Here is an 18,862-nt window from a genome sequence, read left to right as displayed (position 1 = left end):
CCACCTGATATAGCCTAGCTACACCCTAGCAACCACCAGAACACCCAACAACATTATGGGAACCCCACAAAATACCCTTAAAACACCAATAATACCCCCAAAACATCCTATCAACCACCTAACATACCCTAGCAACACCCTAGTAACCACCAGAACACCCAACAGCATTATGGGAACCCCACAAAATACTCTTAAAACACCAAGAATACCCCCAAAAACATCCTATCAACCACCTAACATACCCTAGCAACACACTAGAAACCATCCAAAAACATCCTAGCAACCACCTGGTATTCCCCAACAACACTCTAGCAACCACCCTGAACAACCCGACAACATTCTTGCAACCACCCAGAACAAACTTATTGCAGTGCATGTACAACTGCCACTTTCTTTCTCAACACTGCCTTTTCCTTTCTATTTTCTCTGTGCATCAGTGCTCATTTATAAACAGCAGCTAGTATGTCAAGCATGCTAACCCGGAGCTTTGATTGACAGGAATTATAACCAGCTCCCTGAAGTGAGGAAGAGGAGAGAGGAAGAAAAGAGAAAAAAAGACGAGGAGAAAAGAAAACAGGCATCTCGGACCAACAGGCTGCGGGCAGAGCTCTTTAAAAAGGTACGCGGACATATAGGACTGATCTGAGAGCAGAAGTGAAGACAGATCTCAGATCAGCTCCGAGGTCCATCGGTAATCATTACCACGCAGGTGTGTGTGTGTGTGTGTGTGTGTGTGCTCTATCAGTGTGTGGGATTGCATTTTTGAGTCGGCGTTAACTGGTTCAACAAATGAGATTAATTCTCAGCATTAATCCTGAACGTGAAGCTTTTCCAATATGCCGTCACAAGCTATTCGGTTATCTTAACAAAATTCCACTAATTCGATCGGACCGGAGAAGGACGACTTCTCTAAACCCTTTCCACCCCTTAACTATCGGGATTGATTTTGCCCGATGCATTTTGTTCCTAAACACCTCTTACTCTCACAGTCCCTGACAGAGAGCCATATTCAACAGTGTCAGAAAACACACATTTCCAGGCCTGTCTTCACATTTGCACATCACCCTGACTCAAAAAGCTTTTGTTTTTTATGTAATTATTTGCAGTGTTTGGTTAGTGAAGCATCACTAATACTACTGCTATTTGATTTGAATAAATCCTTATAACGTGTCCAGACCAGGTGAACACAGTCAATCAGAATATATTTGGTGCATATGTTGTTTGGTCATGTTTGCTTCCAGTTCTCCACACACAATGCCATGACATTTTGTGTTAATCCGTGACACTATTTTGGAAGTCTCTGAGTTTTCTGAAGGCAAGAAGGGAGACCTGTAGGGTCAGTGTTGTGAGCACTAATGTGAGGCCGACCTGTGTCCGATGTGTGTATTTACACTGAGAGAGGTGAACGTCATACAGCCTGAACGCCTCCTGGGGTTCATTAAAACCTTCAGGCTTTAGAGTTAGCATAGAAGATTCTCAGAAAAACTGGATTCTGGTCAATCTTCATAAAAAATACCATGTTTTTGGAAATGAAACTGTAGTATCCTGAAGTACCATATAAATACATGGTAATAATTCAGTACCACAAAAAAATCATTGTAAAAATAACAATTGACACAAAAGTTATTCAAACTCGTACTGATAGACCACATTATTAAACAAAAACTGCACTTTACTAGAAGAATGACATGGTAAATATCTGACACAGATAAAAACACCTGCAAAAATCTGTAAATGTAAAATGCTTCGGATACTTTTGGTAACACCAGATAAATTGGTATGAAATGTATGCATACACTTTATTTTAAGTGAATTAAGTTTGGTTGCAATCCATAATAAAGCTCTTAAAATCTTAAAATTAATCTACTAATTCACTTCTCATTTCCATCACAAACAAATAATATAAATATATAGCCTACATATAAAACAAAAATGCAATTTTAAGAACTTATATTTGTGATTTTAACACATTGACACATTTATATCTTCATATAGTAAAATAATATATAATATATATAGTAATTTGACTGTATATATATAAATAATTAAATATAAATATTTTGTATGATTTGCTATGAAGTAATAGCACTATTCAATCCTACAGTGACCTCAATCAGGGTAAGTGTCCTACTTTTCTTCCACCAGATGTCGCTATAGGCCAGAGTGTCAGTGTATTAGGCAAAAAGCAAAACGCATATTCACTTACACACAGAAATGTCATGTGGCAACTCTTTCAACAGTTTCATCATGATAGTTATGATCATATGCTGTTCTAAAAATGGTCAAAGCTTCCTCCTCAGCTTTATTTTTATATTTCATGTTCTGGCATTATGAGGAATGAGAAAATAACATTTAGTTATTGATTATGATGATGATGGTGGTAATGGTGTGCATATGTTGGTGTGCATGTGAGAGACGAATAATATAAAAATATTCTGTGTGTGTGTGTGTGTGTGTGTGTGTGTGTGTGTGTGTGTGTGTGTGTGTGTGTGTGTGTGTGTGTGTGTGTGTGTGTGTGTGTGTGTGTGTGTGTTTTTTGAATGTTCTCTGGTTGGCAGTGCTGTAAGAGCTTCATTGTGCTGTGTGTGTGTGTGTGTGTGTGTGTGTGTGTGTGTGGAGCTACTGTTCTCAGGAACGAACACCCAGTTACTGCCAATGATAGCACAGCACATGATAACACACACACACACACACACACACATGCAAATATAGACAATAACATCATTGCCAGCCAATATGTGTGTGTCTGTCATGAGGCTGGATGCTTTTCCCATGTTCCCTCTCTGTTTCTCCATCTTTTATATGGGCGATTCTTCAACGTACGTCTATATTGAGATCACGGCCTTGATCAAAATAATAGTAACTGTGTGTGTTTTCAGATATTGCATGTGTAAAATAAAATGATAAAGTTCCAGATAACCAGGTGGTTGCAATCCCTAACAAAGCTCCTGTCAGAATATGTAAAAATGTTAAAATTCATCCATTAATTCACTTCTTATTCCCATTACAAACAAATAATATACATATGAAAAAGTGCCATGTATAAGAACTTAAAAATCTTGTAAAGTAAAATATCGTAACGTGTAAAGGAATATGATTAACACATTTTGTAAATGTTTCACAGAAGAGAAAAGTCCACATAGAGAGAACCTTTCAACACTCACAAGAGAAACAAAAGTTCTTCCTTAAATCTGCAATGATTGTTTTTAAGAAAACAGCATTTCTTTAAATCACCATATCACCCAGACATCCAGTATTAATTATGATGTGTTTCAACAAAAACATTTGGCATGTCCAACCCATGCTGACCACAAATTATGGACATTTGGAACAAAACTGACTAAATTATTTGTTTCTTTTTTTTTTTTACAGAAACTTCTGGAGCAGATTTTGCAGAGAGGCGGAAATCACTGACACCGTCTTGGACTCGTGTTTCTTCTCACTCCTCAGTTCTCATGCCGGCCCTTGAAAAATATGACATGACAACGGTTATAAATGTTGTGGAATAGCTCCTTCCAGAATAAAAGTGCCTCTGGATTACATCTATTCCCTCTGTACACTACGGCTCAAACGTGTGGGATAAGTACGGTTTCTTAATGTTTTTTAAAGAAGTCTCTTCTGCTCAATAAGACTGCATTTGTTTGATCAAAAAATACAGTAAAAACAGTTTTAAAATAAGTGTTTTGTATTATAATTATATTTTAAAATGTAATTTATTCCTGTGATCAAAGCTGAATGTTCAGCATCATTGCTCCAGTCTTCAGTGTCACATGATCCTTCAGAAATCATTCTAATATGATGATTTGCTGCTCAAGAAACATTTCTGATTATTATCAATGTTGAAAACAGTTGTGCTGCTTCATAGTTTTATTACTATTCTATGATTTGATGCTCAAGAAACATGTCTGATAAACACAGGACATCTTCTGAGAGATGCTGCAGTTGCCATATACAGACTGTTCACTCATATATACAGACTTTTCCCTCCGTCAAGACACACAAAAGAGCACATTACAGCTCGATAAAGCCTAAAATCCAAAGAACGGGACATTTGAAGACATCTTAGACACGAGGGACTGTGATCTTGCTCTCAGCCTTGCAGTCGTACGTTCTGCGGGCTCTTTATGACATCAGGAGCCTCTCTCTGTCCGTGTGTCTCCGAGCCATTAGCCGGGAGCAAAAGGAATTTGACCCCATCTGAATAGGAATGCATCTCTAATGGAGCAGTTCGCTCGCGCGGGGTGAAAGAGGCTTTTGTCCTCTCTCAGAACGAGCCAAGACTGTCCCACACGTGCCTGCCTAGACGGGACATGACTGTGCAATAGTCTGCGAGTTATAAACCCAAGTCTTGCAGTAAAACTTGATTCGAAAGACCTTATATTATGTCTTTTATTGTGTTTGGTGAATGAACTACTGGGTTTTTGGAGATCAAAACATTACATGTGTGCTGGAGACAAATAATGTAACTTTCGTTATGAATCTGATGATGCATTTTAGGCCATAATTTACGCAGGTACAGAAACATAGGTGCGAATGCTCAAGTTTTTTTTGTTATATTTGCATTTAAATCTCCTTCTGGAGATGTTATTCAGGGAAATGGCTATAAATATGCTGACTTTACTGACCGTTTTTCATGTTTTATGCCTGAGATTCCCAAACTTCTTTTGCCAGCGAACCACTTTGACCTAAAAATATTTACTTCAAATCCCTCTGATCATTTCATTTAATATTTCAATAATTTTACAACACATTTGCATTTCCACGGTTCTCTGATGATTGTAAATAGTCTCTGACATGGCATGGAGATAAACAAATAAAATATTTAATCTTTTTTTAACATGTTTTATTTTGATTGTTTTTATTTTCACTTGTTTTTTTTTTATTAAATTATTAGCTATTCATGAACCACCTGCAGTTTCCTCATGAACTTCATTTCGGGAGACCGTTTTATTAATTCTCACTTGGCAGTATTATTTTAGGATCATTGAGATACATTGACAGTTTTTAAGAAAATTATGAGTATTTCATTTCAGTTAGAGTTTATTTTCAAATTAACTATAACCCTTGTTCATGGCACAAGACGTGATGTAATGGCCAAAGACATCCATCTGTGCAGACAAAATTATACAATATTATATTTGTATTATATATTTTAATATTATATTATATTAATATTAATTTTCTTGTGTCCTGCACGAACGGCCAAAGAGTCCCCATTTAGATGCCAGTGCTGACAATTCAGCTTTCTGCTTCAACATAACATTTATACCTTCAAATATTCCTGCCAAACCTTTAGCACAAATCTTAAAGCTTTTTTTTTTTTTTTTCTAGGCCGACTAAATTTAGAATCTTTTCTTAACGCCATGAGGAATATTGATGTGTTTTTGCAAGAGGCTTTTCTCAGTATTCTGGGCTCTGAGTTTGATGATAATAAATTTGACAGGATTGTAAAAGCACAATCCTAAATAACAGGAAATTGAATACATTTCGGCTGGATGGATGGATGAATATTGCTCTAGAGAAACTTCTTCTGGCCTCGGATGAAGAGCCGTGATGAATCATTGCGGGATGTTGATGACTACAGTGGAACACTGACCTAGAACCAGAGCGAACCGCGTAAACCCATAAATCGCCTTTTCTCAGAGAATTATTGTGGTTCTTAAGATACAAAAGGGTTTTACACACTGATCAAAATGACATGCTGCATGAGTAATAGGATATCTCAAAGGCGTTTGTGAAACCAGAGACCCTGTTGCCTGGGATTGTAAAGTCTGTTCTGTTCGTTTGGACCCGATCACCCCTATTGAGGGCTGAATATGGCTCTATACCTGGAGATATGAGAAGCAGACCCTCCAGTTCAGTGGTTCAGGTGAAATAGAGACGCCACAAGCAATCCATCATACTGCATTTCTTAGCATCACAGGGTTTTTCCCCACAGCAGTGAATGGACGGCACAGGTGAGAGCATGCAAATGAAGTTTATAGGACATGTATATGGTGTGCACTGACCCTGCCTTCCCACAGGAGCTCGTCTGAAGGTTACTTCACTCCTGAAGACAGCTGGTGCATTGACCCCGAGACAGGACATCTCATACCTCTGAATTAGGTCTGTTTCCTCCAACAAAGAGCATGGGGCTTATGAGGGCCATTCTACCAAATGGGGGCCTTTTGTGTTCCTCATTAAAGGTGCTCTAAGCGGTCATGCGTTTTTTAGGCCAAAACATTTTTGTCACATACAGCAAACATCTCCTCACTATCCGCTCGCTGCCTGTCCCCTGAACACAGTGTAAAAAAACACGGTCTCTGTAGACAGCCCAGGCTCCACAAACGGCAAGAAAAACAAACTGGCCCAGCCTGGACCACGAAACATAACAAACAGTGTTCCAGCCAATAACCGACGAGAATGATTTGGGGGGGGGGGGGGGTTAATGCGCGTGCACATGAAGCGGGGTGTGGGGGGTGGAGGAGAGAGAAGCATGAAGAGGGAAGTTAGCTAGAGGAGAGATGTCCTAGACAACGACAATGACTAATGTTAAAAATGAATGCTCTTGAGAATTTTGAAATGGCCGACACACGACCAAAGAGACGACGTTCCGATGAACAAATAGCAAAGAAGAGGGAAAAGGAGAAGGAACGCGAAGTCCCGAATTTACATCGGCACATATATTTACATACTCCGCCGGCAAAAGGGCTTCCAATCCGACATTCAGGTAGCTCTGTTTTTGCTGGACAGGAGGGTAGATCCAGTTTGGTTTTTCTAAATGGTTCATGACTGTTTCAGGAAGTACGGAAGGGAGGGGGAGGGGGCAGGATGAGGAGGAGGGAGGGTCGAGCTAGCCTCCGTTTTGTTTGACAATACTTCGAACATCAACAAGAAGTGACTTCACCCAACATCGCTTAGAGCAGCTTTAACATGAGTAAGTAAGTAATGACTTCAACAGTGAAGAGCTGATGGTAGATTTTTACTACAGGAACACACACGTGAAGTACTCGATACGTTTTCCCCGGGAAATCAAAAGGATGTGAGTTTTAGGTGTGCTCCCGAGAGCCATTATATGACACGTGAAACGAAAGAGCATTATGCAAAGAAAAGGGATTACTTCAAACTAGTCTCATAGCCAGAACTATATTGTCTATAGTCTCAAATATAGGCCTTTATAATCAAACTATCATAACAGTGAATATTTTACCTCGTCCTCCTCGAAGACCTCCAAAACTTAATTAGGAATTGGGGCACTTTAGGAATGGTTCCTGACTCTTTTTATCCAATTAATTTACAAGAACTGTCCGTCATTTATCATTAAAGGGAGATTTAGGCAAGGAAGTGCAAGAAAGATACTGTTATTCAGACGTATTCCCTTACTCTGACAGCCAGTCCTGCTTTTCTTGGAGAAAAGCTAATCGCTGTCTAAATGGGGGTTGGTTCGATGTTAAAGTCTGTTTCTTTATTTCCAGCTACAGGACAGTCTTTGAGGATGTGTTTCAAATGGATTTCTGCTGTCTCTTGGATCCATTCCTGTCTGGCCTTTTGAAATCGGGGAAATGCAAGAACAGAATGATGAAATCACACAGTATTTTGCTCTTTGGAAATGAGATTTTCACTCATGTGGGTGCACAGCAAACGCTGTCGATGTTGTCATTGTACTCGGATCATTCCTGCATTAGAAGTCTGAGGTTTTGCATGTTGTTTATGTGATGCAGCTTTTGAATAATGCACAGGTTCATTATGGATGTGTGCTTTTTTCATGTGTGTGCTGCAGTAAATCAGGGCAGATTCACAAACGGCATGTGCAATGCAGTGCATGCTGGTCCAATACCAGCACTGTGAGTTAGCATTATTCAATTATTTATTTAAGGCCATCATTAGAGGTCGTTCACATGACATGACGCATTACAAGTAACCGTGGCTCTGAATTACTTGTCATGTTGAATCAATTGATATATTTTATAATATTCTATTCTCGGTCCTATACTAATTATGGGATTAAATGGCATGATGACCATTTCAATTAATCATTATCCTTTAATTAAAACATAAATTACTGACACTAGATTAAACTGATCAATGCAGAGTTCGTTGCCCTTTCAACTCACTGCCTCACACATAAAATAATATTCATAACATATAGGGTTTAGCAGGGTCATACATTTCAGACATGTGTGTTATCCTCTGGCATGGAAAACACAATAACTTTCATTAATAACATCTATAACAACATTATATAATGCTTAAAGGTCAATTATTATAATATTTTTTATTATTTTGATTTATTTTGCTTTTGCATTAGCTTTATGTCCCAAACTAACAGTAGGTTCCAAAAATTACAACTTATATATAGTGACTAAACGTGAGTTCAATGAATATAGTATTTTTTTGGGCTGGACAATAACTGTAGAAATGCTTCTTTAGCCAAAGACTCTTGCAACCCAGACAAAGACGGTCTGTTAAGCATATCGTTTGTTAGCGAATATTAACGAGAGTTATTATAAACTGTTACCGCCGTTTCTGGGCTGCGTTTTTACACTTATCCAAAAGCAGAGGCGTCAGGACATCGTCGCGCTCGCACACACACACACACACATACACACATGCGCGCGCGCGCGCAGACCGTTGCACGAGGCTGCCTGAGTTTATGTGGCTCGTGCGCTCATGGAGAGCTGATGTGCGGCGCGCGCGTCTAAACGCTCCTGACGCCCTGAGAGTCTCTCAGATTTCAGGAAGTGTCGGAAGTCCTCAGCCGCCGTGTGTCTGCCGTCGCTGCTCTATATTATGGTCGTTCTGCCGTGATCCGCGCGGATTCCCGTCGGGCACCATGTCCAGCCGGTACAGCCCGAAGCGTGCGCTCCTGCCCGCGGTCTGCGCGCATGTTGTGTCCGTGCTGACTGTCTGCTGCGCCGGGAGGCTGTTTACAGCAGGTAACACACATTTAAGTGTAATTGCTTTATGCACTTATAACTTTCACATGACTGTGTGGCTGCGACTCAAACCTTTTGCGCTGCCTACGTAGTCAAGCGGCAGTTTGGGGCATCATGGGCACACATAAGTGAAGCCGCACAGTTGTTTCTTTAAGACACTGTTTAGACACTGTTTCTACCTCATCTGACCCGTAAATTGCAAATGTTTTGACTTTAACAAGTAGCCTAATTTAGAAGTTTCCACATCCAACACACTATCTACAAGCTCACTTGGTTTTGTCACAGTGTGTTTTGGGAGCAGATTAAGTCTCTTTTTCTCAAAGCAAAACAACTGATGAACTGTTGCACATTTTGTATGAAGAACATGCTCTGATGTTTCTCCAGAACAACAACTTTAGGGGATTTTTGTGCCTTGTTAACAGGGGCAATAACAGAACATATTTGTGTTTTGCTGGTGGATTCTATTTTTGATAACTTTGTGGTTTGTCAGTAGTTGTACACTATTTGGTGATGATTCCATGGCATATGCAGCTGAATGTGGTTGAATGTCACAAAAGCCTGTCATACTCAAAATATCATTTATTATTTATTTTGATTCTGATTTCCCAGGAAAATGCAGCTTATTAGGGGCAATATGATATATATATATAGAGAGAGAGAGTGAATATATATATATATATATATATATATATATATATATATATATATATATATATATATATATATATATAATGTATATAAATGTATCATTTTATGATAATTAATTAGGCACATTTCTCCCCCAAATTCTCATTACAAGCAAAAAATCTTATTTTCATTACTGTAATGCAACAGTTGCTGAAGTTTTACAAGGAGTAACTCTCCTCTCTCTCTCTCTCTCTCTCTCTCTCTCTCTCATCACTGGTAAAGTGCTCTTAATTAACACAGAAAACAATCAGTCTCTCTTTGCCTCCTGATGCTAAATGTATTTGTGTGCGTGTGATGATTATGTTATTGTGAGCTCTGCTGAGTTAATTGCATGTAGACGATCAGTAATAGTTAAAAGCTCATTCATCATAGACACGGTAACTGATATGAAATGAGCGGGTTTGGTGGACGCAGTCAGGGTGATTATATGATGTGAGCGCAGGGGCTGAACTAATGAAACTAACCCGCTGCATGCAACAGTGGCAGATTTGATGAATGACACTACGTTTAGGGCGACATGGTGCTTGATCAGCCAAAGATACCCTCATTAAATCAGAGCACTTATACAAAACAGGTGTGTGTTGGGGAGGGGCGGGGGGATGTGGAGCATCATTACTCTTACCATCATAGTTTACAGTATAGTTAGTTACTGGTACTAGTGTAAAATGATGGTAAATTAACCACCATTGTCATCAAGAGCAGAAATTATGCAGAGGAAGATTTGAAACATAATGTGCAACTATGTTTATAGGATTTGAAACAAAAGCGAAACTATGTTTGATTGCATAACCTTTTATTATTTACATTAAAGTATGTTTAAAAAGTAACTTTCCATTTCTCAAGAACTGCTCCAATCGATTAAAATAGATAATTCTTGAGTTTAAAGTGCCCCTATTATGCTTTTTGGGAAATTACATTTCATATAGTGTGTAATCTAGCTGTTTGTGAATGTAAAAGGTCGGCAAAGTTTCAAATGGAGTTATTGTCTCCCGAAAGAAAGAAGTTATTCTGAACTGCCTGAAACGAGTCGTCAGTAACTCCAGACTCACTTCCTGCTGAACCTGCGTATGTTTGTAACAGATTTGCATAACGCCAGCCTGTGGTCTTGATTGGCTGTCGGCGAACAGCGTCTGCTTTGTCCCGCCCTCAAACACTGTAGTTTATCTGAGACTGGGAGAGTTTGGTTTGTGTTGTTCATGTTGAAAATACGCTGTTTTCTGCTTCTAAAGTAAATCCACTTTGATGCACTTCCAAAGGATGAGGACTCACGCCCTAATTGATATGGTAAAACCAACGCAATCATTACTGTATCAAGAGCTGAGAAAGAGCTGAAATTCTGATGTTCAGTGTTAATGGGTGTTTTGTTTATGACTCATGCTGTAAGCGATCAACCAATCACAGCAGACTTGGCCATCTGACCAATCAGAGCAGAGGAAGCTCACGGAAAGGAGGGGTTTAGAGAGACCGAATCCTTGATCAAACTTCAGACACTGTGAGAAATGAGCTGATGCTGCAATATATATACTGGGAAATTGTGTGGGTTTTTTTACCTTGTATGCATGTAAACCTATGGTAGAAGACTCCAAAACAAAATTAGGTACCTTAAAAATTGCATAATAGGGGCACTTTTGGAATGGTTCCTGACTTTTTGTCTGATTACAAGAACTGTCCTAGTCATTTGTGAGTCATTAAAGGGAGATAGAGGCAAGGAAGTGCAGAGGAACACAGAAAGATGAGTGTGGAAAGATGTGAGGTGGAAGTCAAGAGAAAGAACAGAGAGACAGACACGAGGAAGAGAGATGAGCCCGTCACAGTGGGGTGTAAAACCAGAAACTGTTGATGTGACAACAAGGTTACAGAGACACACGATCAAAGCAGCGCTGCTACCAACATGTGTTTGAGAGAGGGTGTCGACTACTGTGTGTGTGAACACTGTCCCTGAGTCTTCTACAAACGCTTTCCCTCCAGACGCAGCGTGTGGGAAAACCAGAGAGTTCGTTCCCACCTCTGTGACTGTGTTGGCATGTTTGAAGTTAAAGTTCAGCAAAAGATGAAAACTTTCTGTCATCATTTAATCACCCTCATGTCATTTAAATGTGCTTCAATTTCTTTCTTCTGTGGAACACAAAAGGGTCCAGAGTGCTTTTACACACACACACACACACACATGCAGTAAGAATGCATGCATTGGTCAAAAGTGACATTAAAGACACTGACATAGCCTGTAATGTTAAAAAAAATCTATTTCAAATGACTGCTGTTCTTTTGAAAGTCATATTTATCAAAGAATCCTAAAAAATTTACTAAATACTATAGAAATGTTTCGAGCAGCAAATCATCGTATCAGAATGATTTCTGAAGGATCATGTGACACTGAACACTGGAGTAATGATGCTGAAAATTCAGCTTTGATCACAGGAATAAATTATATTTTACAATATGTTCAAATAGAAAACATCTATTTTAAATTGTAATAATGTTTCACAATGTTACTGTTTTTACTGTATTTTTGATCAAATAAAAGCAGCCTTGGTGAGCAGTCATATTGATATATGAATTCAAAATCATATTGAATTCATATGATAACTTTATAAGAGGAAAAGGCCAAAACTTTCTGTCGTTATTCACTGAAAATCTTCCCTGTAGCTCTGAAATCTCTGAAACCGCGGTCACGGTTTTAAAGGATTAGTTCACTTTCAAAAAATGTTTTGCTGATAATTTACTCACCCCGATGTCATCCAAGATATCCATGTCTTTCTTTCTTCAGTCGAAAAGAAATTAAGGTTTTTGAGGAAAACATTCCAGGATTTTTCTTCATATAATGGACTTCAATGGCAACCAACTGTTTGAAGGTTCAAATGTCCGTAATGCAGCTTCAAAATCTCTACACGATCCCAGTCGAGAAATAAGGGTCTTATCTAGTGAAACGATTGGTCGTTTTATAAAAAAAAAAAAAATATATATATATATATATATACTTTTTAACCACAAATGCCCGTCTTGTACCATCTCTGAGATGTACGACACATTGCGTCATCACCAGGGCCGGAGTGGGGCCACTTTTCAGCCCGGGAGTTTCAGGCCCAAGACCGGCCCACTTTTTCGATTTGGAATTCCAAATTAGCACTTTTTCCAAATTGGATAAATGAAGCAACAGTTCAGCTCTTACTATTGTGTAGTTTGTATTAATACCATGGTTCAACAAATAATGTAAAAGTTAAATAATATTTCACTTAGACTTTATAAGAAGCAATTGCGACTTTATTTCACGCAATTCTGACTTTATATCTTGCAATTCTGACTTTATAACACGCAATTGCGACTTTATTTCACGCAATTGCGACTTTATTTCATGCAATTCTGACTTTATATCTCGCAATTCTGACTTTATAACACGCAATTGCGACTTTATTTCACGCAATTCTGAATTTATATCTCGCAATTCTGAGATAAAAAGTCGCAATTATCTTTTAAAATGTTTTATTCTGTGGCGGAAACAAGCTTCCATACCTCCTGGCCACTTCCTCCCATCCATCCTCCCTGACGCGTACCGTTACGGTAGGGCCAGCCCAGCTATTGGTAGGCGGTGCCGCGGTAGCCTACCTGAGAAAAGACGGGCTATGGACCTAACCAACTCTATAGGAGGGGAGGGGAGAACTCCCTCACATGGTACAACCCATGCAGAGGCTGCGCGCTGCGGTGTCAGAATGCGGAACGTGTGTGAACGTGACGTGGAAAAAAAAAATCCCAAAAGTGAAGCGGCCCACCGGGAATTCTCCCGATTCTCCCGATTACCCACCCCGGGCCTGGTCATCACGTTGAAAAGGTCACGTGTCACGTCACAAGTTATTTGGCTGGCTGTGTACTCCGGTTCAAAAACCTTAATTTCTTTTCAACTGAAGAAAGAAAGACATGGATATCTTGGATGACATCGGGGTGAGTAAATTAAATTAAAGTGAACTAATCCTTTAAATACATCATGTCGCAGTCTGTCACATAACAAGTGAAAGCCAATAGCTTATGACTTCAGATGTCTTGAAACATTGTGCTCAAGTTGTATGAACTACTTTATTGTGTTTTTTTGTTTTTGTTTTGTTTTGCGTACACATTAATTGCATGGAAAACAGAATCTCTGATATTCTACTCAACATCTCCTGTTTGTGTTTCACAGAAGAAAGAAAACCAATCATTTTTGGGTGCACTGTTCCTTTAAGATTTTCATGCACTCACTTCCTCTGGGAGAGTAATAGAGCAGCTCGTCTTCCCACAATCCCCCCTGGTGTGAAATATGCGTGGCAGTGACAGGAAGTGGTTACCTGGCTGCCGTTGTTAAAGACTAATGAGTGAATTGATCAGAACAGGTGCCTCCCCGCGGTCTCACGAGGCCTGTGTTGCAGGAGTCCAGCATGTGGTTCTGCATGAAGGCTGCTGGAGGCTGAAAATGACTGGAAATCCTTAGTGGTGGGCTTTTATGAGCTGGCGTCTGCAGAGATTGTTCGTTTTATGGGTATGATCAGTTGTTAAATCCAGAAGGGTCACGGAGATGCCATTCGGAAGCATCTGTTATTTTGCATTATTAAAGTGAACAGGAAATCTAAATTGACCTCATTTGTTTCTGTAAAGCACATTTCTAGTCTTGTTGCGTATGATTCATCAATGCACGCTATTCGTTGTCAGCCAATATGGTGTTTGTATGGGGTTTTTTTTTGCCTGCTTGACTTTGAATCACTATACCGTTCAAAAGTTTGGGGTAAATTCATACTTTTAATAAGCAAAGATGCATTCAATTGATGAATAGTGACAGTAAAGACATTTATTAAGTAACAAAATATTTATATTGTAAATAACTGCTGTTCTTTTGAACTTTATATTCATCATAGGATCCTGAAAATCACGGTTTATACTAAAATATGAAGCAGAACGACTGATTTCAGCATTGATAATAATCATAAATGTTTCTTGAGCAGCAAATCATCATATTAGAATGATTTCTGAAGGATCATGTGAACTGAAGACTGGAGTAATGATGCTGAAAATTCAGCTTTCATCACAGGAATAAATTACAGTTTAAAATACAGTCAGTTCTAAAAGTATTTCACAATATTACAGTTTTTACTTTATTTTTGATCAAATAAATACAGCCTTGGTGAACAAGAGGTTTCAAAAACATTCAAAAATCTTACGACCCCAAACTTTTGAACGGTAGGCTAATCATTTTGAAGGTTTAAATGGTTTTTGATGCATTTATAGATTCTTAAGAAACTTTTTTGGCTCTACGCACCAGTTTCATTTTTTTGGGTGAACTGTCACTTTCTTTCTGTTTGAGTGTGTTTTTTGGTAACGTTACGGTGCAAATTGCATTCTTTATTTCATGTAGAGTTTAACATTCGTACTGCCTGTTCGTTTTCGCCACATGTCCTATTCTCAAATGACAGTTTCAGGCGTACAGTACGTCAACGGTCAGCCTGAGCAAGTGCTCGTCCACACACCCAGAAACGGATCATGGCAGAGCTGAAAACAGCTGAATGGGATTGAGTATCTGCTGGTGAATGCGTGACTGCCAGAAAGAGTTTCAGGAGAACCGGCAGCTGTTCATATCATACGCCGCTGGACTGTTGAGGGAGAGAAAGCAAGAGACACTCTGGAAAAACAGACAGTTGAGGGTGTGGGGGGTTAATGAAAGACAGACGGAGAGGAGGAGAGAGAGACGGATCCTGTGCAGTGATAGACAGTTGCACACATGTATAGGTTAAACACTACAGAAGATGTCTGCACGCATGACTGCCTGACACACACACACACAGAGAGAGAGAGAGAGAGAGAGAGAGAGAGAACATTTAAACTCAACTGACCCCTTCCAGAGCGTTTTACCTTCTCAATGAAGATCAGGGCCAATTATTTTCTCAATAAAGCGCAACATTGACCGCCCACCTCTTCCTTCAAGTGTATTTCTTATTCATTTCTCTACGGGGAATTCAAAGACTTTAACCAGAGTTTAACTCTGAGATAAATCACAATATTTCATGTGCTTAATGAATAAATGTTAATGTAAAATATTAGATTTTGATTTGAACTGAAGAAGTATTGGTTAAAATTCTTTAATTTGGAAAGAAATTGTGAAAAAAGACAAAGGTACAAAACATACACTCATTAATTCCTTTCATTCATGCATTCGACATACACTGTTATTCAAAGCAACTTGCATTGCATTCAAGGTTTACATTTATCAGTTCATGCATTCCTTGGGAATGGAACTCATGACCATGGCGTTGCAAGCATCATGATCCACTGATTGAGTTACAGGAATGCTATTGAATTATGTGCAGAACAAGGTATTGACTTTAAGTCATGGTTATAAGAATAAAATGACAAAATATTGTAATATATACAAATAAATAAGTAGTTTAAGATTGTAGCTTGATCATGGCTGCATAATTCGCCGTGAATTATAGAACTGAGCTGTTGCTGCTGAGGAATTTGGTAATGAAGATTTTAGTTGTGGAGAAAATGAATGATTTTTACTTTTGGCATTTTATTTTCTTCCTCTGTCAACAGTGTGCATGAACCATTAAAACAGTCCTAAAAGCTGGTTTGAGCCTCAGTGGCGTCTGTGGGATCCTTCATGAAGTTATGATGAACATTTTTTGAGCTGACTCTTGGTTTTAATTATAAATGTTCAAGGTGGTTTGTTTCAAAGAAGCATTATAAATCTTTTAAAAGAGGTAAAAGCTGTTTTTTCCACTTGAAAGTGGAGTGTCAGCATGAAGTCATAATGGATCTCATTTACTTTCTTCTTAATGCATTTTTCTCTTTTCTATTTACTTAAAATAGTGTTTGGCTTTTGTTTTGATTTGATTTGATTATTATTATTAATTGATAATACTGATAAGTTTTTAGAAGGCTGAATGGGATTGTCAGCAACAAATTCTGTAATTCAAAATCTTATTCAGAATCAAAAAAACTTTTTTCTTCATAATCTTTTGATTTCTACTATATCTATTTTATCCTAGATTCTTTCCTACTGTCTAAAATAAAACGTTCAGTGTCAAACTCTGTAAATTATTATTATTTTTTATTATATTATAAAAACACATTTGTTCGTAATATTCTAATTCTGGAGGCAAGGCATTGTTGTAGATATCAAATTGTAGAGATTTCTCTAAAAAACAAGAATTTAATATATTTTTTAAAAATTCCCCACTGAAATGTTCTGTTAAAGAGGTCATATGATAACATTATTTTGTGTATTTGGTTTAATGCAATGTGTTAAGTGGTTTTAGGTAAAAAAAAGTCATTATTTTACACACACCATACATTATTGTTGTTCCTCTATGCCACGCTTTTCTGAAACAGAAATTTTGATTTTTACAAAGCTCATTGATCTGAAAAGCGCGGTGTGCTCTGATTGGCCAGCAATCCAGTGCATTGTGATTGGCCCGAATACCTTACGCGTGTGACGGAAATGTCACGCCCCTTACCATATTTGGAACATCACCTCCCAAAGCAATAATGACAGGTAATCAACTTTGCCAGCGCAACTGGACCAAAACGTATCAGATTGGTAAGATTTTATTTCATTGGGGACATATTCATTACTGATTATAATAGACTTGAACTGTCTTTTTACACGTCGCGCCGCTCAATGGGGGATGGGGGGGGCACTATTTAAACATAAACCATGTCTGCATTTGTAATCATAGAAACGACAAAACGTTACTCTATACTGCTCAGAACTCGCGTTTGAATAGTCAGTAGCAAATTCTTAAAATATGAAAACATGCTTACATGTGTCTGTGAGTTAGAAGCGCCAGACTGTACATGCAACCATGTACAACCACTGTTTTCTAATTGTGTCCTCTTTTGGAAGGCCAAACAAAGTAGTTTTCGCAACGAAAAACACAGCGTCTCCACGACATGGTGGAGTACAGTAATACAGCGAGAATAAAAGTTAAAAGCTTTATCTGCGTATACATTTGGGCCGTGGGCGGTGTTATGAAACTCTGCCCCACTATGGACTGCGTGTTCCCGGGGGCGGGGTTTATGTAAATTTTAGGGTTGGTGATGTCACTAACCCTGGAGGAATGTCGTGTAGTCCCTACCAGCCGTTTGTTGTAGTCCTTAAAAAACGATTTCTTTAAAAGCAAATATCTCCCTTTGCTTTGAACTTTGGGCGTTGTAACTTTGCAGATGTTGTTTATGCTCAAACAGCAACATTACACACTAACTAAAGTTAGAAAAGTGAAATCATACTCAACCACCCCTTTAACAACAAAGAATATATCTTTGGGTTTCAGACTTTGAGCTATGTAACTATGCAGATCTTATACATGCACAAACAGCTACATAACACACTAAAGAAAAAGGAAAACAAGAAATCGCATCTTATGACCCCTTTAATTCCCCGGGAGCTCCTAGACACCAGTTTGAAGCTCCCTGTTTTACAGCACCATTAACACATCATTGAATTACTTTCAAGTTGTAAAGACTCTTCAGATCACACTGGCCTTTAGTGGTCTGCAAGTGTCCATTTGGCTCCATAAAATCCTTCATTAGGATTTAAACTCAACAACTTTTTATGGTGGAATAAACAATTAGTTGCATTTAACTCAAGTCAAGTTGGACAGAAGTAATTGTGTTTCATTCCAGCTTTTTCTAGTTTGAGTTTCTCATCATGTTTCAAGATGTAGCTGTGGTGCCCTTGATGTGGGGAATCAAGGCCTGTGATGTGATTAATCATGAATCCAGTGCCGTCTCACCCGTCATTAGGGACCCTCTCTGGGATTAAACGCCCTCATACGGGACGTCTGCTGCATTTTGAAGGAGTTTCAGTCTCCTTCGCCACATCACAGACCTACGCTGAGGCTTCAGCCTTCAGCATGGCTAATTTCCCCTCGTGTCCGTGAGGATGTGTAAATCTGAGGTGCTGGGAATCACGGATCATTGGGCCCTCTGATGCAGAGGTCTGCTGCGTGCTCCTTAACTCACGGTTTAGGTGGTCTCAGGGGGTCTTCATGGACGAGTGGAGCTCGCGGTGTACACAGGTGTGACCCAGAGACTGAAGCAAAAAGACCCTGTGGAAGTGATCCATCACTTGGATAAAGGTGCGAGAGCGAGCTTTATCCAAAGCATGCTCGATCCGTCATGTGTGGCCTTGAATATCTTCAGCAGGGAGATAGTAATGCACTACAGACCCCATCACATTTTGTGTTGTTTTACGTGGCTTAACTTTAAAGCAGATATCTGCAGTATATGCTAGTGCA

The 18,862-nt window shown here is 38.9% G+C and overlaps 2 protein-coding genes across 3 annotated transcripts in view; both read left to right on the top strand.

Moving 5' to 3' along the window:
• cUnh10orf90 (chromosome Un C10orf90 homolog) overlaps positions 1-4,835 on the top strand; it is a 22,015-nt gene extending 17,180 nt beyond the window's left edge. For both annotated transcript variants that reach the window (XM_084135640.1, XM_084135639.1), the window contains exons 10-11: positions 499-619; positions 3,373-4,835. In XM_084135640.1, the coding sequence (XP_083991766.1) occupies positions 499-619; positions 3,373-3,414 (163 nt within the window). In that variant the 3' untranslated portion in view covers positions 3,415-4,835. The remainder of the gene's footprint in view (positions 1-498; positions 620-3,372) is intronic.
• Positions 4,836-8,590: 3,755 nt separating this feature from the next.
• The window catches only part of adam12a (ADAM metallopeptidase domain 12a), a 125,325-nt gene continuing 115,053 nt past the window's right edge, over positions 8,591-18,862 (top strand). Inside the window, exon 1 of the mRNA XM_084135398.1 lies at positions 8,591-8,915. Coding sequence (XP_083991524.1) covers positions 8,633-8,915 — 283 coding nt within the window. The 5' untranslated portion in view covers positions 8,591-8,632. The remainder of the gene's footprint in view (positions 8,916-18,862) is intronic.

This window comes from Abramis brama (genome assembly GCF_963993115.1).
Source record: "Abramis brama genome assembly, chromosome: 14".
Lineage (NCBI taxonomy): Eukaryota > Metazoa > Chordata > Actinopteri > Cypriniformes > Leuciscidae > Abramis > Abramis brama.
Note: the sequence above shows the minus strand (reverse complement) of the source record. Positions and strands in the feature narration are given on the sequence as shown.